Source organism: Dendrobium catenatum, unplaced genomic scaffold (genome assembly GCF_001605985.2).
Source record: "Dendrobium catenatum unplaced genomic scaffold, ASM160598v2 original_scaffold_171827, whole genome shotgun sequence".
Classification (NCBI taxonomy): Eukaryota; Viridiplantae; Streptophyta; class Magnoliopsida; order Asparagales; family Orchidaceae; genus Dendrobium; species Dendrobium catenatum.
This window is the reverse complement of record NW_021490249.1, coordinates 143,736-167,022: the sequence shown is the minus strand read 5'-3', so window position 1 is coordinate 167,022 and position 23,287 is coordinate 143,736. Positions and strand designations below refer to the sequence as shown.

The following is a 23,287-nucleotide window of genomic DNA, read 5'->3' as shown; positions in this document are numbered from 1 at the left end:
ATATTACCCCTTCATAGATCTACCAAATATAAATACTAATTGTTAAAATATTAATCACAATAATCTTGCATAAATAATAAAGACCGCACTCGTTTGCTAACATTCTTTTCTTGGCTTTGTCTCCTCAAAATCTGCCGCATTCCTTCAATCCCTTCTCCACTTCTCAGGGGCGGAGCCAGAAAAAAATTTTAATGGGGATACAAATTTATACTAGTTATTAAATTATTTTTAAAATATCATTTTTTAATGTAATTATAAATCATGAGATATTTTTTAATTAAAAATTAAAAAATACAATCAAATATATATTTGATCCCCTTAAAAAGAAATATAAATATCACTCTCTCTCTCTTATCATTCATTAAGAAATTCCTCTCTCTCTTATCATTCATTAAGAAATTAAGAATGTTAATGAATTGAGTTCAAATAAATTAATTTTATACTTAGGAATATTTTATTTGAATTAATTGAATTAAGTCTTAATTTTAAATAATATTTAGATTAACTATATTTAAATTATAAGATAATATTCTCCCTATTTCTAAATTAATTTGACGTAATGATTCACATTAGTTAAAGAAAATCATAAATGATAAAAAAATTTAAAGTTAACCCTATTAAATTAATTAAGTTACTAAGATTTATTAAAAAAATTTATTTGTTAATTAATTTATTTCCTTAATATTTAAAAAACATTTGGCAACTTTAACTCTAATTTCAAAAAGAGAGAGAGAGAGAGAGAGCTCCAGCCTCATTCCAATTGCCCGCCCGCCTCTTGCTCTCTCCTCCGCGGCATCTAAAAATTTTATTTTAAAAAATCTTTAGTCCCACACCGCCTGTATTTCAAAATGTTATGTTAGATAAAACTAAATTTATGTTTTATCATATTGAAAGCTGAAACGGGACAATACTTCAGTTGATCGGCCACTGGTTCTTTCGATCCTTGCTGAGTACTGGAATATTTTGTTCATTTTGTCAGGTGCCCCCATGGCCCCCACTGTAGATCCGCCACTGCCACTTCTCTCACTCAAAATTTAGTTCTAATTTTTCTCCTCTATGAACCATCCTATTTATAATAGGAAAAAATAATTCCTTTGCATAAATTATGTTGAATAAAATAGGTTATTCTCAGCAATTTGAATAGTTTTTCAGCAAAAAATGCAAGCCATTGTCGGCCAACGTTTTATGTATGATGGCCAAATTGAATACGCATAAAATATTCAATCTCCACGCATAAAATTTAGTGCAATTCATTAAAATCGTAAAATTATTTTTCGGTTTTTTAAGAAAATTGGAAATTAATTTTTCAATTTAGTAAGAAACCGAAAAATAATTTTAGGATTTTAATAAAAACATAAAAAAGAATTTTGAATTTGCTCCTTTTCAAATTATAATCTAATCCTACATCTAAATTAAATTAAGAATAAGCTTATTTCAAAATTTTAACCATAAATTCAATAACGATTTTTTTACAACAAAATGATCAGAATTAAAAAAAAATCCTTTAGCTTTTTTGGGACAGTTGGATCAATGAAGACATATTCATATACATATTATATATAGAAAGTTGATAGTCTAAATTCTTAACCAACAACTTACGATCAAAGTGTCTTGAATTAACAAGTTATATAAGTAATTTTTTATATTTTAGTATTAATAGAAATAAAACCGGACGGCTCTTTGAATAGTTGGGTAAAAACCTGCAGTTACTTTGTCCTTTTTTAGCGACTTGCTGCGCTTCTAGGTTTTCTTAACCAACAACTTATGATCAAGGCTTCTCCTCTCAAATGGTAAGTTGGACCGAGCAAGGCCGATAGCAAGAGGACGGAAAATGGAGGAAACCTTCGAAGTTCGTGTCAAGCGTTTGTTCGGATCCCAGCTCTTCGAATCGGTTCCCCTGAGCTCTTTTCCGGAGTCTTCGTGGTCCGTGGCCGACGGCGAGGTTGAGCGGAAGGAATGGAACCGGGACCCCGGCGCTGGTCCCGACAGATCGGATTATCCGTGTTCCTCCGCGTTCGCTGAAGGAGGATGCTATGCGAAGAAGCGTAGCACTCGGAGGGCTTCAAAGCAGGAGTTCGAATCGGATATGGATGAGTTCGATGATGACGCTGACACGGAGAGCCGAAAGGCGGTGGAAGAGGAGGAGGAGGAGGAGGAAGAGAAGGATGAAGGGGACGATCGGAATGCAGAGGAGTCGGAGATCAGATCTTTCGTAGGGCTCGATCCAACCCTCGACAATGAGGTTCTTCGTTTATTCTTCTTGCAGTTGCCTTGTTTTAAGTGTTCCACCGGTTTTTTTTTTTTTTCTTAAATTGAGACGGAAAATTGAAATTGAAATAATATTTTGGGCTAGCAGCAACAGCTGCTTATTGTATGATTTTCGCTTTACTCCTTCCATGTATATTTTTATTCTTCTATATACCTAGGTTGTGCTTAAGATCTCTAGTTCATGGTTGAGCAGAATTAGCTCATTTTGCTATGTTGCCAAGTAGGCGTGGTTTGAGGACCATAGCTTTTCTTGGCGTTATTTAAATTTTCAGTAATCCAAGCAACATGGTTGAGTAGAATTAGCTCATTTATTGAGCATTCCATTCATGCCGATCTTAGATGCATCACAAGAGACTTCAAAAGGCTTGATAAAGTCATGCACCTTAAGGATAACTAAAGACGGTATAGGACTTTGTTTAAAAGGCTTTAGTCACAAAGTTTTTCCATAAAAAAATTTATTTTCTAAAGATGTCTATGTTTGAGACCATGATGGTGCTAAAATTGTTATAAATCTTCTATAAAAGGTGGCCAATCTATAAAAACTCCTAACATCGATGAAAGATTTCGGTGTTAACCACTCTAAAATTGACTTGATTTTAGTAGGATTAAGTTGGAGTCTACTAATATAAACGATCTAACTTAGGAATATAATTTCTTTTTAAAAGGAAGAAATATTTTCTCATATTGAGATATATATATTTTTTTTACTTTAATGTTTCAAATATAAGTCCAAGATATTCATATAATAATACTATCATAACACTTATTGCAACATTAAAAACTAAATGAATATTTAAATAGATTTGATTTATACTCAACTTTCTCATCCAAAACTCATTCCATTTAGATGACCATTCTTCATTATCTTATAATCACTCAATCATCTTTGCATACACAGGAGATATGGCTCTATGGAAATCAAAATGAAAATAAACAAGTATGAAATTATAAAGCTTTCATGTTTTCTTAAAGTCCTTGCACATCCTGTGGTAGATTTTTTATTAATCTTCTCCAAATTATGATGTCCACACATGATTTTCAAATTATTAAGCCTTCCTTGATTTGGCCTTAAAAATAAATAAATAAAATGTGTATTACATATTTCTTACAGGTATTTTATATCTTTATGTGTTTGATTTAAAACATATAAAATAGAGCAAATAACCCCTAATGAATTGCCTTTGTTTTTTTTTTTTTTGCAAAGTGTAACTCTTAAGTAAGTTGCTTCTCTAGATATTTCATTAAGGTTTCAAAGCCATTTATTAATAGTTGACAAATATAATAGAGAGTATTTTTTCAGCTTTCGTCATTCTGAACAAGTTATGCTCCTAACGACTTTTTTAAAGTAGCCATATATAAGATTGGCGGGTACCCTAGGATCAATGCCACAAGAATCAGGGATATAGTGAGTATTTCTTAATGCCGTAAAAGTTTTTTTGGTAATTATTCTCCTAACGAAGAAAGTGCCCTTCATCTTGATTTGTTTATAGCTTGATAACTTATCCATGACGAGAGCATAAAATGCTTCGATGTATTATCATCCATGATTTTTCCTACATGTTGTGTTCATCTTTTGAATAGGCTTTATTCAGGTCCCAAAACTCAAATCATACATAGCTTTTAACATTTCTTGTAACCATGATAATAACTGTAATCCAATCAACATATTTCTTATTTGGGATGATTCCAACTTTTTGAGCTTTTTGGTCTCAATTATTACTTGTGTTTCAATTCAAGCCTCATTCATCTTAATGCCTGCTTGGCAGGTGATACTTTTGGATTGATGAGAGCTTATGAACTATCATATTTGGAAGCACACTTGCAAGTTAAGTATTGTTTCAAGCAAAGAAATCCTTATATTCAAAGAGTAATGCTTTCAATTCTTCTGGGAGGAAAGCAATAACAAAATGAAAATCTGGGATCATCCTCCATTCCCATGTTGATTTTTAGGAGTTCATCAAGCTTAGCTTACCTAACATCTTCAAGCTTCTTAGGATCACCCTTTAAATTGCAAATCAAATCTCCAGAGTTATTCTTAGATTCAAATTGACCAATTTCATCTCATGTAATAGCATAACATGTGCCTTAGCATGCATAAAGCGTTGGCATACCGGGATCCCATATGGTGAATTTCCTATGCCCTGAAAGTGTCTAGATGTGTTTTCCTTTCTATAGCTTTTTTAAGTGGCAAGCTTGTTCATCTTTTTGCTTATGAGGAATTTGTTTTCTGATGAGGCTTCTTAGAGATCTATGAGAAGTATTGAGGGACCATTATTGGTATATCTTCTTCCTTATTGTCACTTTCCCATTTTAGTTGTTGAATGATATTATTTATTTTCCCTTGCTTATTAATTGATAAGAATTCCATGCTCATCATGACCTCATCTTAGAGGGACATAGAAGGTTTTTTAAGTTCTCTACGTCAATAACAAGGAGAGAATCTATGTTTTGACATTAACTCTTAGAATTTTGGGGTCAACACTCCTATTGAAGAGATTGGGCAATTTTTTTGTTGTTTGGTTAGAGAAATTGTCCATGGTTCTCCATCTTGAGCCATGGGTGTGAATGAATAAATCTTGTTTCCTCTTCCAAACTAAGGGAAGTTAATAATTTTTTTCTAGGAGAAAATTTGTGTAAGGATGGGTTTCGAAACTTTTGGATTTGCTTTATGATGAGTGCACTACATGAATAATTAATCAACTTGATATTACACTCATCTTAAAATAAATTTAGGAGTTTTAATATTTTGAGTGAGTTTTTGACTAAATTTTGGTTTGGACATCCTCACCATTTTTTTCCCTTTTTTCTGTCTACTAAGAAAAGGTGCTTCTTTTGAGAGTTCATTAAAGAATAAATTGACTGAGGAATTTTTTAGGAATGAAAGTGATAATAGTGTAACAACCATCCATGTAAATAGGTTATTGGTCTTTTTTTCTTGGTAAAGTTGAGCATTCTGATGCATCATTGCTACATGCATGCATACCTCCCTAAAGAGAATCAAAACTCAATATAGTTTATGGTTATATGATCAATTTTTGTCCTTTTAAGCATTGTAATTGAATTATATTATCTGGAATTCAATGTAGCATGTACATTGTCATTTTGAAGATTATGATTAAAAATGACACAATTTGAGGCCCACCTCAACATAATTTTATGAAAAAAGTCTAGGAGTATGCTCTCACTTGACAAATGAGATTACGCCTCAGTTGGGATGAGGTGCACCTCAAGGCACACATTAATAATTTTTACTCAATTTTGAAGAGGCTTAAGAATTGAAAAGTATTGTTTTAGCAATTTTAAAATTTAAATTTATATTTTATATATATAACTAAACATATTTACAATACATAAACTAAACCAAACTTGAGAAAAACCACACAATTTCAAACTCCTAGTTGAACAATGCAAAACCTTTACGCCCATATCCGATTATGATATATCTCCATTGCAGCTTTATCACTGCCGCTTCTCTTCAACACCTTTCCTCTTGTTGTGGGTAACCCATTTCCTTTGTTTTAGTATGAGGGAGGAAAGAAAGCAATTAAATATAATGATGCTTTTAATAAAGATCCTCTAAGTAATGAGAGTAGGAGAGTTTTCAATTCATAAATTATGACATTAGACTGCTATTTATGTTGAACTAGAAGTGAGAAAGACTTACTATTTAGTGTTAGTTGTAGCATTGCTTGAATTTTAATGGCCTCATTTTGAATTTTTATGATTTTTATGATGTTACTTTAATATCTTATTTTGTGTTAGTATGTTACTTATTATGTTATATTTTTCATTAATTTGATTGTATAATTTTGAGGCTCACGCTTTAAAACATCATGAGGTTTACACCTAACCTCATAGAAAGAAAATGCCTCAATTCCCGATTGCATAATTTCAAACCTTGCCAAAAATTGATAGAGATTCAGCCCAATAGTCTTGAGATGGCCAAATAACTTGATTGTTGTCATGGTAGTAGTGATTAAACTAGTTATATGATACATTTAATAAATATTATCGAATAAGTCAAGTTACTAGTGGATAACATTGAATATGATGGGTCTTTGAAGCTTTATACTACTTCAAATTGCAAGGAGCATAAGGATAAAATGTTTAGAGAGGCTATTGGCATCGAGTGCTGAGAAGAATAAAGGTGATGCTAAGAGGATCCAGAAGATTGCAAAAGAATAAATGTGTTGTGTTAGGTCGGTCCTGGACCGGTCCAATCAGTCCATTATGGACCGGCCTTGGTTTATCAAAGGCAAAATAGGAGTTCCGCCTAGTAGGGGTCGTCTCTTCTCGCGCGTGGGGTCGAGCAGCTTAGTTTAGAGGGAATTAAGGTGGGATTTAGGAGAGAAAATTCAAATGAGGGACTGTTTTGGGATTTACTTAATTATTGTATCCTTTAAGTAGGATTTTTCCCCTAGGGTTAGGGTTATCTTTGTTTTTACTGAATTTGGAGTGTTCTTAGGGTGTTTTGGGCTCTAGCCCCCGGCTAGAGAATTGGGAGAGCCAGATCCTCCTCTCCAATTGATGCGAGCAAAAGATATAGGGAGCCTATACCCTTCGCCCACAAAAGACACGACGGACTTCTACGGACGAACAACAACAATAATAGGGAAGAACAAACTCTTATATTTCAAATAAAATTAAACAAAAGAAATTACAACGACGACTTACAAACAACACGACAGACACCCTAAAGTTGCTGCACTTTGAGAAGAAGGATACAGGTGGAGTGGCACTTGCGGAGAGACGAAGAGATTAGAAGCCCGAGAAGAAAGGGTGGAAAGAGCCCGCAGGATTTCCGGAGGGGATGAGAAAGAAGGTTGGAAAGAGCCCGCAGGATTTCCGAGCAACCCGCAGGTTAACTGATTTTTTCCAAAAATCAAATATCATTCAACTTTTCAAAACATTACATAACCCCCCATATTTATAGGTATGAAAGGGGAACACAAAAGGTCACAAACACTTAATTAACACATAATTAAAAGCATATAAATCTCCCCCCAAAGCTCTCGGTTTACACCCAAACCAGGAACCAAGGAGACGGCCACAGGAGACGAAGGGAACCGCACGGACCGAGAGCCACAGCCGCGGGAACCGAAGGAACCGCACGGAAGAAGGAGCCAGCCGTGAGATCCCAAGAGGCATACACATAAAACTAAAAGTCATGAGGAAACCAAGGAGTCACCTCATGGGAAAAGCAAATTCTTGGAATTCCAAAGGCCGGTTTGGAATTCCAAGAGACGAACATTAAACAAGCATAAAAAGCATAAAACTATATTAATTAAAAGATAATAAATGAACTAAAATGTTAGCTCATGATGAGCTAACCCTTAGTTCAATAAATGAACTAAAGTTCAGCTCATAAATGAACTAAAAGTTTAGCTCAAATATGAAAAACTACTAGACTCAAGGGAAGCCAAAATATGATTTATTTTGGACTAGTGTTGACCCCCCCTTTGTCTACATCACCAATTGAGGATCCATTATATCTTGTTGTTTTCCTCCCTATTTTGTTAATTCAAAGCTTCTCTTGTTATTATTCTTTGTTCTTCTTATAGAATTGATGTGGGAGATTGCTAAAATTAAAATTCAGTCAAGGTCTTATTGATTTCTACAAGCACTTCCTATCATAATGCTGAGAGGATCCAGATGATTGCATTTTGAGAACTTAGACGGTATTTGAAACATTGGAAAAAGTTGTCGATGAACATGTACGTGCTACCAGAGACTTATATGTCATAAACAAGAGCATTTATAAGGTAAACTTTTAAGCTACTAAGAATACTTGAGAGATAACCGGGGTATTTTTCAGAATGTCATTAAAAGAAGTGCATTTTTATAATTTATGAGATACCAAGTAAATGAGAAGTTACCCAGAACCTTGTTAAGGAGTTACATGAAGCTACCAAGAGTCTACATGAGGTGGCCGAGATCTGATTTGAATTATTGGAGCTGACTGCCAAGAGCATATTAAGTGTTGTTGAGAGCTTTGTGAGGAGCTGCTATTTGAAACTGCTGAGAGAACTGGAAATAGCCAAAAACTTTACAAAGAGCTTAGAGACTTATATACATTTTAGCTTTTGAGAGCTATCAAGAAACTTCTGAGAACTAAGAGAAACTCATCTTAGGATCAGTTGAGTTCCATTGCCGCATACAAAAAGCTTATGACTATGATGCAGATCATGAACCTTTCAGCTCCCTTGTGGGGCCTAGGACCTCCTTTATCACATATAGGAGAAGAGGTTTTGGGGGGAGCTCTTTGGGAAAGATGTTAGGGGCATTTTATTTGGGGGTTTGGGCTGTTGAAGAGGGAAAATTGGGGAGGGTTAGGGCTAATGTTGAATTTTGTTTTATGCATCTATTTTTGTTGGGTGTTTGGGTTCCTTGTGGTTGCTTGGGAATTGTGGGAGAGACGACTTATCTCTCGAACATTGAATCAACTTGTGTCTTTTTTTTCTTAGAGACTCGTAAATATGGCCCCTTTGTGTTATTTATGGATTTATTTGGATTAAGTTGCTATTTTTTGTACTGTTGTGTGTTGTTTTGATCATCAAGTCCTATCAAATTGGTATCAAAGCCCGATTTGGGTCCTATGACGCCGAAGAAAGTGGATGTTTTGTAAGAGAAACTAGAATGAGAAGTTGGTCAACTCAAATCTGAAGTTGAGGAACTGATTTTGTCTATGGAAGGGATATTTTCTAACCTAGAGGACATGATGTGAGAGCACTGGCGGGTGGCCAAGGAAGTGGGGGAAATCCCTATATCGGCACAATTGGGGCGATCAAGATGTATAAGTCTTGTGCAACAAGGAAAATATGTCACATCTTGAAACGATAACCTGGAGGGAAATGGATGAAGGATATGACATAAGGGAAAATTGGGAGAAAGAAATGGGAGGAAGAAATGAGGAGGACTAATTTTGAGGAAGGGGATGTCTATGAAAAGTGATGGGTGGGAGAGAACAATGACGAGATCACAACAATCGCAACATGAGAGGAGTCGGAGGTGGAAGAGGAAGTTGGGGCGGAGGGGATACGAAAGTGAAAAAGTTGAAGATGCCCATTTTTTAGGGGAAGATGCTCGTGGGTGGATCTATAGGGTGGAGAGGTACTTTATGGTGAATGAGCTGATGGAGGAGGAGAAACTCATGGTGGTGGCTTTATGCTTGCAGGGGAAGGCCTTATCTTGGTATAAGTGAAGAGACATGAGAGATCCGATTTGATCGTGAGGGAGTTCGAAGATAGTTTATTAGAACGCTTTTGAACCAGTTGGGAAGGAAAAGAGTAATTTTTTGCTCTAGTTTAGGAGGGACATTGATGGATTATCAAGAGAGGTTTGAGCACATTTATAGCCTACTAGGGTGGCTATTTAAGAGAGTATTGGAGGAAAATTTCATGAAGGGGCTCAAGCTAGAGATTAGGGCCGTTGTTTGATTATTGAGGCCATAAGGGTTGGGGGGGCTATGGAGCTAACTCAGTTGGTGGAGGACAAAAACTCACTTGAGAGAAGCAGTAAGGGCAATAGTTTGGGAGCTTCATACAGGATTACAACTACTTTTTGGCACCAAAGACATAGCTTGTGCCAATTCAGAGAGAAGTACCTAAGGATAGGGGATTAAGAGCATGACCCTGGGGAAATTTCAAGCGGTTGACTATGGCAGAGCTTCAGGAGAAGCGGGCTATAGGGCTATATTTTGTTGTGATGAGAAGTTTGCATTGTGCTACCGCTGCAAGGTCCTTTAGCTGCAGGTACTTACAGTTTGTGATGAGGAGGAGATAGTTGAGGATTAGGAGCATTTGCGCCTTGATGTGGTGGAGATCTCCCTGAACTCAGTGGTGGGGTTTATCTCAAATCACACCATAAAGGTGAATAATGAGAATCAGTGGTAGTTATTGATGAGGACATCGACAGACGCTACCGACATGTTTATCGCCGGCGAAACCGCAGATCGACGGCCACGATTCAGCGCCTCTACTTTTGATTGAGATGACATGATGTATTTTATTATTGTCTGTTTTGATTTACTGTTTCCCATTTTACCCCTGTGGGGAGTTATGTTTCTTTGTAGCCCAGAGGGCAATTTAGTCTTTTTTCACTTTTATGAGTCAAGACCTATATATAGTGGTCTCTTGTATCATTTTGAGCTTAATGAATTATTGAATGAAAAATTATCTTTGTTTCCACTTTCTTGGCATGAGTGCTTGAGAGGGAAGAGAGCTCAAGGGGAGCATTTCGCAAGGCCCACCAATCGTCGGAAGAGTCCTCGATTCGTGGTTAGTTTTTATTTTATCTTCGTGATCGTGTTCCCATACACTTCCTTCCCCCTCTCTCCCACAAGAAATTCCCCTCCTCATATTGCCGCCGCCCCCTGTGAGGAATCCACCGCCGGCCTTCCCCAAATTTCCGGCCGGCCATCTTGCCGGCGCCACCACCTCCATCCACCCGACCACCCACCACCACCGGCCACTTTCAACATTTCCCCCCATGTTCAAATTTTGAATTTCAAAATTATTTGAGTTCCTAAACTTTCCAAATTTGTCAAAACGCCATATTAGGAAAGTATGAAATGTCATTCAATCTAATTTTAAATTAGATTGGATCACTTTATTTTCATCCTAAATTGGATTTCTCTAATTTGGAAACTTGATAACTCACCACATCACCCCTCCCCTCTCACCATGCCGCCGGCCCCATGGGTTTATTCCCATCATTAATTGCTTCATTAATCCCTCTTCAATTTGGAGTTAATATTTTAATTCCAAAACAAATTTCCCTCCCAAATTTCAAATCCTGAAATTGATTTCAGGATTTATTGCTAAAACTCCTCCCTTCCCCCTCTTGTAACCGCCGGCCTCCTCTCTCCTTGCCTCCCCCATTAATTCCCCTAATCAAGGCATTAAATCTAATTGATTGGGAATTCAAATCTTAGGCAAATCCCTCCTAAATTACACAAAACTGAAAGCAAATCTCAGATTTGTGTAATTCCCCTTCATATTTCCTTCTAACCTAATTTCTTCCCCAAAACCTTCCCCTCCTTCCTTGCCCCCACCGGCCTCCCCCTCTGCTTCCTGCTCCCGCCGCCCCCCATCCCCCTTCTCTTGTGAATTGAGAAGCCCACGACAGAAGAAGGCGTCACTTCCCCTCCATCTCGATGTTGAATGGCGGATCCGGAGTTTGAGTGGGGTCTTGTGTTCAACGCCGACGGGAGCATCAACATTCTACGTTCACCTTGTTTTGACGTAGGATTTGAAGACGAGACAACCGTAGAAGTTTTTTTTCACTTTTATGAGTCAAGACCTATATATAGTGGTCTCTTGTATCATTTTGAGCTTAATGAAGAATTGAATGAAATTTGTGTTTTATTTCTACTTCGTCTTGCATGAGTGCTTGAGAAGGAGGAGAGCTCACGTGGAGCAATTCGCAAGGCCCACCAATCGTTGGAAGAGTCCTCGATTCGTGGTTAGATTTTTTTTTTGTTATCTTCTCACTCGTTTTCATATTCACCTTCCTTCCATCCTCCACAAAACAGCCCTCCCATTTCCCCTAGCCGCCGGCCATTAGACATCCACCACCGGCCACATCCCTAGCCCCGGCCGAACACCCCACCGGCCACCTCCACCATAACCGGCCACCCCATCCCACGGTTATTTGGAATTTTGAAATTTGAATTTCAAACTTCCAAAATCTTTCCTAATTTGGAACGCCAAATTTGGAAAGTTTTCATGACAAAATTCTAATTTCAATTTGATTTTAAATTGAGATCTTGAATGAGTCGCCACATCACCATCCTAATTAGAAAATTCTCTCCTTCAAATTCCCTTCCTCTCCCAAGCATGCCGTCGGCCTCCACCTGGAGAATCCCCCATTAAATGCGACATTAATGCCTTGACCGTTTTGGACTCCTAATTTGGACTCAATAATTTTCCCTCCCAAATTATTTAAAACTGAAATTACAATCAGTTTTAATTTGGCTAACCCTAAATCCCCCTAAGCATGCCGCCGGCCACCTTTTAATGAGCCCCTTTAATGGCTCATTAAATCCCCTCTTAACTCCATCCTAATTTGAATTCTCTTTTCAAATTTTTCCCTCCAATCTTACTAAAATCTGAGAATTAACTTCAGATTTTAGTAAATTGCTTGCCACCTCACCCCACCTAACCTCTCTCACGCCTTGACCCACCTCCCCTCTCTTCCACCTTGGCCGAATCTCTCCCTCCTTGGAAATCCCGCCGGCCACTCCCCTTTTCCTTGAAGAATCCTCCACGTCAAGCATGTATGGCGGATCCGGAGTTTGAGTGGGGTCTTGTGTTCAACGCCGACGGGAGCATCAACATTCTACGTTCACCTTGTTTTGACGTAGGATTTGAAGACGAGACAACCGTAGAAGAGTACTTGGAGCGAGTCGTGCCAATCCTCGCAAGCATCTACGACCGAAAGTTTAAGAAGCACGCTTGGAGCCTCGACGGTCGTCTACGACTTCCATCCCAACCGGCAACTTTTCCTCCGACGAAGTTCTTCGGCGCCCTCTCCCTAGTGGTAACTTCGTTCATCTCTTGGATCTTCTATCTCCGCCAAAAGTCCACCACCTCTTGAGTGATCGCCCCAAGGTGAAATTCTCGTTGTTAAACGTTGGGTTTTGTTGTTTGTACTTCGCATTTAATTCCCTTGGATTTTGAATGAACTATTTTGGCTAATCTCAAGTGCATCTCTTTGGCCTAAGCAAAGTTCACGTTTCTAATTCTTTAATCTATCTTGCATGATCCACATAAACTTATAAAAGCAAACTTTAACGATTCTCTATTTAATTTCGATCGTAACTCCTAGTAGTTTCACATCAGTTATGGTGTATAGTGGAGCGACCCATAATTTCTTCCCCTACCTAGTAGTTGATCAGTTGGGGTTGAAGGCGGCCGGCATTGGCTATTTTGGGGTGATGATGGGAATGGGGAAGGTGGATAGCAGTAGATACATCTACCCAGGGCTGATTACACTAAAGGAAATCCAGGTGAGGGAGGCTTTCCTTTCCTTGGAGTTCGGGAACACATATAATTTTAGGCATGAAGTGGTTGTAGACCCTTGGTGAGACTAAGGTGGAATGGAAGGCATTGACTTTGGAATTCATGATGGAGGGAGGAAGTTGAGGATCAGAGGGAATCCTAGTCTGTCCAAAACCAGGGTTTCTCTTAAGACCATGGTGAGGGCAATCCAAGGAGTACGAATGGGATTCTTGGTGGAGCTTTAGAGCCTCGAGGGCGGGGGAAGCATGAAGAAAGAGGAGGAGGTTCCGAAGATAGTCTAGTCACTCCTGCAACCATTCAGTGAGGTGTTCCAGTTGCCTCAAGGTCTACCTCCCCCAAGGGTGCATGAGCATGCTATCATCATGAAGGAGGGAGTATCCTCTATCAGTATTTGACCCTACCGGTACCCATAGGTTCAATAGGATGAAATTGAGAGGTTGATCAAAGAGATGTTGGAGGCCCAGATCATTCGTCCCGGTGTTAGCCCCCTCTCCAATCCTGTGTTGCTAGTGAATAAGAAGAATGGTATTTGGAGATTTGTGTAGATTATCGGGCTCTAAATAAGGAAACAATGTTTGATAAGTTTCTTATACCAGTCATTGATGAATTATTGTAGGATAAGTTATATGGAGCAGTGATGTTCTTGAAGATTGATTTGAAATTGGGATACCATTTGATCAAAATACGGCCCTCTAACATCCACAAGACTGCTTTCAAGACTCATGAAAGGCACTACAAGTTCTTAGCGATGTCATTTTGGCTTAACGGCCCAGCTACCAGTCTCTTATGAACAAGGTATTCCAGCACTACTTCTGCAAATTTGTATTGGTTTTCTTCGATGACATTTTGGTATATAATTAGTTTGAGGCAGAGCATGTGGAGCACTTGAGGGTCGTGTTAGTAACATTAAATGAGCATTAACTGTATTCCAATTTGAATTAGTGTTCCTCTGTACAGCAGAGGGTGGAGTATTTGGGACATGTAGCGTCCAAACAAGAGTAGCTGTAGATCTTTTCAAGATAGATGCTATGTTGGAATAGCCCTTACCCCAAACCTTGAAGGAGTTGAGGGGGTTCTTAGGACTCACAGGGTACTGCAGGAAGTTATGAGGGGATACAACTCTATAGCATGATCGTTGATAGAGCAACCGAAGAAGGTTAGTTTCAAATGGGAGGGAGGGGGGGATAACCATTTTAGCATATAAAGAAATCCTTGACGAGTGCACCTGTGTTAGCACTACCAAATTTCAGCCAACCATTTGTTGTGGAGACTGATGCATCCGACTATGGGTTGCGAACAATTCTTATGCAGAGTTAAAGACCAATAGCTTATTTCAGCCAAGTGTTGATCGTTAGGACCAGGCCGAAATCCGTGTATCAAAGGGAGCTGATGGTGATAGTGTTGGTAATACAGAAGTGGCGACCTTACCTGTTGGAGCAACACTTAATAGTCAGAATCGACCATAGGAGTTTGGAATTCCTGTTAGAGCAGAGGATGGTGACAGATGAGCATTAGCGGTGGCTTTCCAAGTTGTTGGGTTATGGCTTCGAGATCTAGTATAGACCTAGGCTAAAAAATAAAGTTGTAAATGCTCTCTCTAGACGTAGTGAAGAACCTCAGGTTATGGCTCTATCTGTTTACATGGTGGTAGACTGAGAGGCTTTTAAGCATGAGAGCGAGCATAATGAGGAGCTGGGTAAGATCAGAGGAGACTTACTATAGGACAAGGATAACCATCATGGTTACTCTTTGATGGGTCAGAAACTGCTAAATCGGAGACGTTTTGTGCTTTAGAGGACCGCCACACATCTCTCATTTGTTGCGGAAGTTTCATGGCACAACTATTGGGGTACATTCAGGAGTTCATAAGACATATCATAGACTAGTAGCATAGCTATATTGGGGTGGAAGGATGTAGAGGATTTGGTGATCAGTTGTGATGTGTGCCAGAGACAAATATTTGGATATGGCTCCAAATGTCGTCTACAACCTTTAGCAATACCCTAGAAGGTGTGGGAAGAGGTGATTATGCACTTCATTGAGGTACTACCTAGAAATCCATGACGAGTGCACTTGTGTTAACACTACCAGATTTCAGTCAACCATTTGTAGTGGAGACTGATGCATCCGACTGTGTGTTGCAAGCAGTTCTTATGCAGAGTCAGAGAGACCCATAGCTTATTTCTACCAGGTGTTGATAGTTAGGGCCAGGCCGAAATCCATGTATGAAAGGGAGCTGATGGTGATATGTTGGCAATACATAAATGGTGACCTTACCTGTTGGGGCGACACTTAATAGTCAGAACCGACCAGAGTAGTTTGAAATTCCTGTTAGAGCAGAGGATGGTGACAGAGGATCATTAGTGGTGGCTTTTCAAGTTGTTGGGTTATGACTTTGAGATCTAATATAGGCTTTGGATGAAAAATAAAGCTGCAAATGCTCTCTCTAGGAGTAGTGAAGACTCTCAGGTTATGGCTCTATATGTTCACATGGTGGTGGATTGGGAGGCTTTTAAGCGTGAGAGCGAGCATGATGAGGAGCTGGGTAAGATCACATGAGACTTACTATAGGACAAGGATAACCATCATGGTTACTCTTTGATGGGTCAGAAGCTGCTAAATCAGAGACGGTTTGTGCTTTAGAGGACATCGCGACACATCTCTCATTTATTGCGGGAGTTTCATGGCACAACTATTAGGGTACATTCAGGAGTTCATAAGACATGTCATAGACTAGTAGCAGAGCTATATTGGGGCGGAAGGATGTAGAGGAGTTAGTGACTAGTTGTGATGTGTGTCAGAGACTAATATTTGGTTATGGCTCCAAGTGCCTTCTACAACCTTTGCAGTACCCTAGAAGGTGTGGGAAGAAGTGATTATGCACTTCATTGAGGAACTACCTAGATCTGAAAGCTTCATTGTGATTCTAGTGGTGTTGGACAGATTTAGGAAATATGCTCATTTCATTATCTTACGCCGCCCATACACTGTGACGTCGATGGCAGCCGTATTCATTAAAAAGGTGGTTCGTTTGTATGGCATACCTGAGGCCATTGTGTTTGATCAGGACAAGGTCTTTCTAAGCCACTTCTGATGGGAGTTAATCAAGATGTACGGGATTATTCTAAAGCGGAGTACAACTTATCACCCCCAAACGGATGGCCAAATGGAGGTGGTGAATCGCAGTGTGGAGACTTATATTCGTTGATTTGTATCAAATATTCCAAAGATGCTAGCCAAGTGGTTAGCCTGGGCGGGATATTGGTATAACACTTCATATCATACAGCGGCCCAAACAATGTCATTTAAAATTCTATATGGGAGGGATCAACCTCATCTGATCCATTATGGACATGGCAACACACCAGTATCACAAGTGGAGTAGTACTTTGGAGAAAGAGACCAATTTTTGGTAGAATTGAAGGAACTTCTATGGAGAGCATAATAAATAATGAAGAAGTTGGTAGATGAACATAGGAGAGACGTGCAATTTGAGCTTGGGGACAAGGTTTATTTGAAGATTTGATCTTACAGAAAGAGGACTTTAGCTCGAAGAAGGAATGAGAAGCTCTCCCTCCTATAATTTGGGCCCTATGACTACAAGGTTTTGGAGTGCATTAACACAGTAGCACATTGCCTATGGTTTCCACCAACCTCAGCCATCCCTCTCATATTTCATGTATCGCAATTGAGACGAGCCATTGGAGACCACAAATCCTCGCCCACAATACCGACCATACTGTCAGAGTATATATGGAGGTGATATTAGAAACACTGGAGGTGAAATGAGTGCTCCAAGGAGACATAGGGATTAGAGAGGTGTTGATCAAGTTGAATGATTTACTAGAGTATGAGACGACATGGGAGCCCTATAGTACCATCCAGAAGCAATTTCCCTCTTTCCACGTTGAAGACAAGGTGACTTCTTGAGAGGGGAGTATTGATGCATATCAGGAACCTTTCAGCTCCCCTGTGGAACCCAGGACCTCCTTTATCACCTACAGGAGAAGAGGTTTTTTTTTTTTTCGGGTTGTTTTTTTGTTTGGGGGGGGGGGGGGGGGGGGGGGGGGGGCGCTCTTTAGGGAAGATGTAATTTATGAGGGGATTTTGGCTGTTTAAGGGGGAAATTGTGGAGGGTTAGGGCTTATGTTTTGTTTTGTTTTCTGCATTTATTTTTGTTGGGTGTTTGGATTCCTAGTGGCTGCTAGGAATTGTGGGAGAGATTATTCATTATTCGCCTCTTGAATAGTGAATCAACTTATATCTTGTCTTTCTTTGCTTGGAGATTAGTAAATACAGCCCCCTTGATATTATATTTGAATTTATTTGGAGTAAGTTGTTTTTTTTATATTGTTGTGTGATGTTTTGATCATCAAGTCCTATCAGACTATTAATAGGAGCTATTGATGATCACATGCATGATGCATGATATGCAGGAGACTAGATACAGCGGCAATTTAAGAATGCAAAGCCATAAGCACGAAATGGAACTTCTGTGACCAAAACATCATCGCCATGATCAAAAGTGAGAAGTAGAACATCCCAGAGATAGAGGATCAACTAAGAAGTTTTTATTTGTGTAGAGATGTTGAATTTGAAGAATATTGAATTTTCTCCTGTCGGTGCTACTAATAGGAACATTTGAATGAATCTGGTGAATTTTTCAGTTCACCCTGAAATCTATTTGAATACTAATTGCATGAAAGAGAACTACAGTGCCGCCATAGCACAAGGGGGGCTATTTGCTGAAAGGCACAAGGTGTATTTCAACGAAATTGTTGCTCTTGTGCATACCCCAATGTCCTTCTTCTCCTAATAAACCTTAAAAGCATGTCTCCTTAAAATGTGGGGTGAAGTTTTGCCAAAAAACCTTATGACCTGCCTTCTCAAACTTGTAAGTCGAGTTATGGGCAGGGAAAATAGTGAACTGCATCAAAGGAAAACCTTGCATGCTTGTGTTTTTCTTCCTAAAGCTAAAGTAACATGAAAGGAAAGGAGCCAGTGATATCGTGAGAGCGCTTTCTTTTATAAGCAAAAGAATACAATTTTTAAGAAAGATGTCAGCAATTATTCAATTATGCTCTAGAAACATTCAAAGTTGTTAAATCAATATATTGATGTCACTTTATAAGTGGAGTTGTTCTCAAAATTTAGAAATGTTGGATGGTCATCAGATTGGACATGTGTTGACTGTTGACACTTCATAAGTGTGAAGATTCTTTTGCTTACATTTTCCATGCTACTAAAAATTCCAAAAATAACTTAAACTGAAATTCAAAGACTAATTGGATGTCATCTTTTCTTCTACGGGCTTGGTGACTACCATGTTGAGAGATGTACATGCACATTGACTTTTGTGTTAGGTTAGAACTATGGGAGAATGAAAAGAAAATGTACCTAAAAATGAAACCAAGATAATTTGTGTTATATCTGCTCATAATTGTTGTTATAATATAGTGTATTCATAAAGTTTGGACGAGTCACAAAATGCCTTTTATAGTTACGGATTATGATGAAACTATAGCATATGGACTTGAGCTTTTATTCATCAATAATAATGAACCAAGCCTTATCCTGAGAACATTTGTACATGGTGGATGATTTTGTGACTTGGTGCTTTTGATAGATATATTTGCATATGGTTCTGTTATAGATGTGGATGTCTCATTTTGTTGTGATTTTGAATACAAATTATGAGCTTTGCTGTGCTCTTGTATATAAGGAGAAAATTCAAATGTAGTTTGATCAACATGTGCAAGGTGTGCCCGATGCTATTCCTCAATAACTACTATGTGAAAAAGGCCGTCAGGGAGAACACATGTGCTACAAAACTTTGTTAAGTCATGGTCGAGGAACAAATAAAGTATATCTTATGATTGAGGGAATGTTAAGAGATAATGTGCCATGAATGGGATCTTGCCAGTAATGCAATATAAATTGTTGGTGGTCCATTCCCTACGACCAGCTTGGAAATTTGTAGGATTGCAAGCGGGCTGTCCAACGTGGTAATTCATGGGCCTTGGGCGAATCAACTTCCAGGTTTTAGGTGAATTAAATGCTTGCAGGTTGGAGAAGATTTTCCCTTATTTCCATATATACAGTTATAGAAACATAGTTAATTACTTGTATATTCTATCCTAGGAAGATTATAATGTAATCACTATGCTCATTTCCCTAAGTTTGACTTTCTTGTACTGGACTCAAAGCTATCCCTAATACTCACCATAATTTAATAAGGATGTTGCTTATGTTAAATATTGTTAGATTGTCAACCTTAGTAGCTGGAATCTATAAGGGTGGCGAGTAGTAAATGACAACCCAATATAACCTGCATTTAAATTTCTCTCTCCTATGTGGGCTATGGAGAGTTCTTGAAAAGAAAGGAGTCAATAATGCTTATATTCAAATCATTAAAGATATGTATGCAGGAGCTATTACTTGTGTTCAACACAAGGTGGATTGACCAAGTATTTCCCTATTTCGGTTGGGTTATATCAAGGATCAGCCTTAAGCCCATATCTTTTTGCTTTAGTCATGGATGTTCTCACTAGACATTTGCAAGTGGATGTACCTTAGTGTATGCTTTTTGCTGATGATAATTCTTCTTGTTGATAAGACTAGAGAGGGAGTTGAAGGTAAACTTGAATTATGGAGGTCAACCTTAGAGTCTAAAGGTTTTCGCTTGAGTAGATCTAAAACAGAATATATGGAGTGTAATTTTAGTAGTAATAGACCTAGTGAGGGGATTGTGACTTTGGGCGATCAAGTTATTAATAAGAGTATACGTTTTAGATATCTTGGATCTATTGTTCAGAGTGATGGTGAAATAGATGGGGATATTATCAGCAGAATTCAAGTTGGATGGTTGAAGTGGAGAAATGCATCGGGCCTGTTATGTGATAGAAATGTACCCCTCAAACTTAGGGAAAATTCTATAAGATGGTAGTGAGGCCTGCAATGCTTTATGGTGCCGAATGTTGGCCTTTAAAAGAGAAGCATAATACTAAGTTAAGTGTGGCGGAGATGAGGATGCACAGGTGGATGAGTGGCTTTACCCTTAGAGATAGGATACGAAATGAGCATATACGTGAAAAGGTTGGAGTAGCTCCAGTAGAAGATAAGATTAGAGAAAGTCACCTTAGATGGTTTGGTCACATAAAACGGCGGCCTTGTGATGACTCGGTTAGGAGAGTAGAGGTATTAGATTTGACTTATGTTAACTTGTTAAGAAAGGTAGGGGTAGACCTAAAAAGACTTGGTTAGAAAATATTAGGAATGACCTTTCTTTATTAGATTTAAACGATAATTTGACTTTTAATAGGACACAATGGAGAAAAAGGATTCATGTAGCCGACCCCACGTGGTGGGATAAAGGCTTGATGTTGTTGTTGTTGTTGTTGTTGTATGTTCATTTTGTCACATAAAATCTTGACCTTCTAATAACCCAGTTAGGAGAATAAGTATTAGATTTAGCGTACCTTAAAAGGTAGATATAGACCTAAAAAAACTTGATTAAAAAAATATTAGAAATGATATTGTTTTATTAGATTTAAATAAAAATTTGACTTTTAACATGACACAATGGAGAAAAATGATTAATGTAGCCGACCCCACGTAGGGATACAAGCTTGATCTTGTTTTTGTTGATGATGAGGAATGAGAAAGAGATATCGATAGAATATAGAAAATTCTATTTAAATTTAATTCATCATTTATTAAATCAAATGAAGCGCTTAAATTCCTATTTATTGAAAATATGATTATATGATAAAATTAAATTAATTTAAATTCAAATCTTGGTGACTTTTAAAATTTGTCATTTAATTTAAAATAACAAATACTTTTAAAAACTAAATCCAAGAAAACTGAAATTAAATCGTATTAATAATGCTAAATATTAGAATAATAAAGAAACATTTAAAATAATCTTGTTGCATCACTGCATGCATAGTACTATGTGAATTACACTTGCTTTATAGATCTTGCGTTGTAACTTTTACTTGTAATGATGTCGTATGGCCTTGCAGCAGCCTAGTTATTCAATGTATGATTTGGAGCAAAATTCAGTTTTCTTGATAATTTAGTTTTAATCATCTAATTTTGCCAGAAGTTGTTGATTTCTATTTGAGTGAAGTTTATCTTCTTTTCATAGTTCCTGCTATTTATTTTCTCTTGTCACTGCAAAAGCTTGAATCCTAAATTCTTATTCTCAACAACAAAGAGTAATGTTAATTTCTCTTGCAACTGCAAAAGCTTGCATATGCACATCTAGATGCATGTAAATCCTGGCATGCGTCCATTTTTATATGTTCTCAATTTTTATTAACTTCCTTGCATTTGATGTAATATATTGTCGGTCATATATTTAGTCCTATTATTTTGTTCACGCTCTAAAAAAATTTACCGCGCGGGAGGATCTTTTTGCTCTTTAATTTTTTATCTTGGCCTTCACTTTAAGGTTGTATGGAATACTTTGCAGGATGAAGAGGATGAATTTGATAGAGCTGCTTTGGGCAAAGATGATGATGCTGGTGAACGATTATACATGAGGGATGTAAAAAATCGTGGACCTCACTTAAATTATCACTGTATATTTGCAGATGTGGTCGAAGCGCCATATGCTGGGTCTTACCATTTCTACAAGGATCCCCGTGCTGATCACTTCGCTGCAGGCGTGCGGCTTGAGGAAGAAAAGAAAGCAGCTGAAAATTATTCTGTTCCAAATTATAGTAAAGATGAACACCCTTCTTCTACCACTGGTTTGCTAGAGGACATAAAGTTGAAGCCTATTCTAAAGAGAAAAGAGGCACATGATGATTCAAAGCCAAAGAAACGAGTTAGATTTGACCCTGGCTGCAAAGCTGATAATGATGAGGTACCCACTCAGGATTCTGCCATGTTCTCGCTTTCCATGGAGGTCCCTGCTGCTGCTGCTGCTGATCCGAACCCTGTAATGTTAGAAGAATCCCCAGGGCTTCCTGATTATGTGAGGAATCCTTCTAAGTATACCCATTACACCTTTGACTCTTATGAAGATGACGATTTGGCAAATATTAGTGCATTTGAAGACCTGCAAAATGTCTACAAGAAATTGAATCCCGAGCAGCTGCACCAGCAGTTCACCACCGTGGAGCCTCCAAAGTCCATTACATTCAGCCCTCGCAGGAAATCAATTGATGCTATGCCAGTTGATAATGAATCGGGAGATATTCAAGAAAACCGCATCAGAAAAGAATTCCTTCAAAGTGATTTATGGGTGTGTCCATCTGTTGGAATAGCAGCTGCTGAATCTTATGAAGGTGGGGTTTGTAAGATGGATGAAGATGATGATGATGTAGAGGCACCCATTTCGGACGAAAGGGTAGATCCTTCAAGAAGAGGGCGGAAGTATCGTTCTAGAGCTAACTCTGATGATTAGAACTTCATGCTTTGTATGTCACTCTTAGCTTCTTTTAAGCATTTAAGAGTTGGAACTCTTTATCAATTAAGATGATGTGAAGTAATGCAGCAAGTCCTTAAATACTCTATAGCTGTATCATATGAAAAATCATTTCTATATATATATTTTTCCATTATAGCTTTATTGGAGAGTCAGATTTATGTTTTTTAATTGCTTGTAGGTGTTGTTGATAAATTAATTGTGGATATATATTTTTTTTAAATTTAATATGTAAGATGGTAAATGATATTTTTTGCAAGATTACATTGAGAGATTATTAATTCTTCATTGCTTCATACTACATGTTAGATATAATCAAATAATAAATTACCTAAACTTATATATCAAAATATTTAGTATTCTCAAATAAGTGTCCTTACATAATTTATAAATGTATGATAAGCTTTCTGATTTTTTGTAGAATGAGATGGATGTATCCTAAGATTTTGATTGACTAGAAATGGATGTTTATGAAGATCCTATAAACACAACAAGTGTACAACATCATTATCTTTTGAAGGTTATATCCCACCCAAAAAGATTGAATAGTTTGGTGAGT

The 23,287-nt window shown here is 37.9% G+C and overlaps 1 protein-coding gene across 1 annotated transcript; it reads left to right on the top strand.

Moving 5' to 3' along the window:
• The first annotated feature begins 1,731 nt into the window (after positions 1–1,731).
• On the top strand, positions 1,732–22,872 carry LOC110104000. The gene is made up of 2 exons (XM_020832922.2): positions 1,732–2,242; positions 21,769–22,872. The coding sequence occupies exons 1-2, from the start codon at positions 1,832–1,834 to the stop codon at positions 22,705–22,707; spliced, it is 1,350 nt and encodes a 449-aa protein (XP_020688581.1). The 5' UTR covers positions 1,732–1,831; the 3' UTR covers positions 22,708–22,872.
• The last annotated feature ends 415 nt before the right edge of the window (positions 22,873–23,287 follow it).

What these genes read in the sequence shown, in the direction of transcription:
- LOC110104000 (XM_020832922.2), top strand. Translation starts at nt 1,832, where the DNA reads ATGGAGGAAACCTTCGAAGTTCGTGTCAAGCGTTTGTTCGGATCCCAG. An exon ending in ATCCAACCCTCGACAATGAG is followed by an intron (nt 2,243 to 21,768) that starts GTTCTTCGTTTA and finishes AATACTTTGCAG; the next exon opens with GATGAAGAGGATGAATTTGA.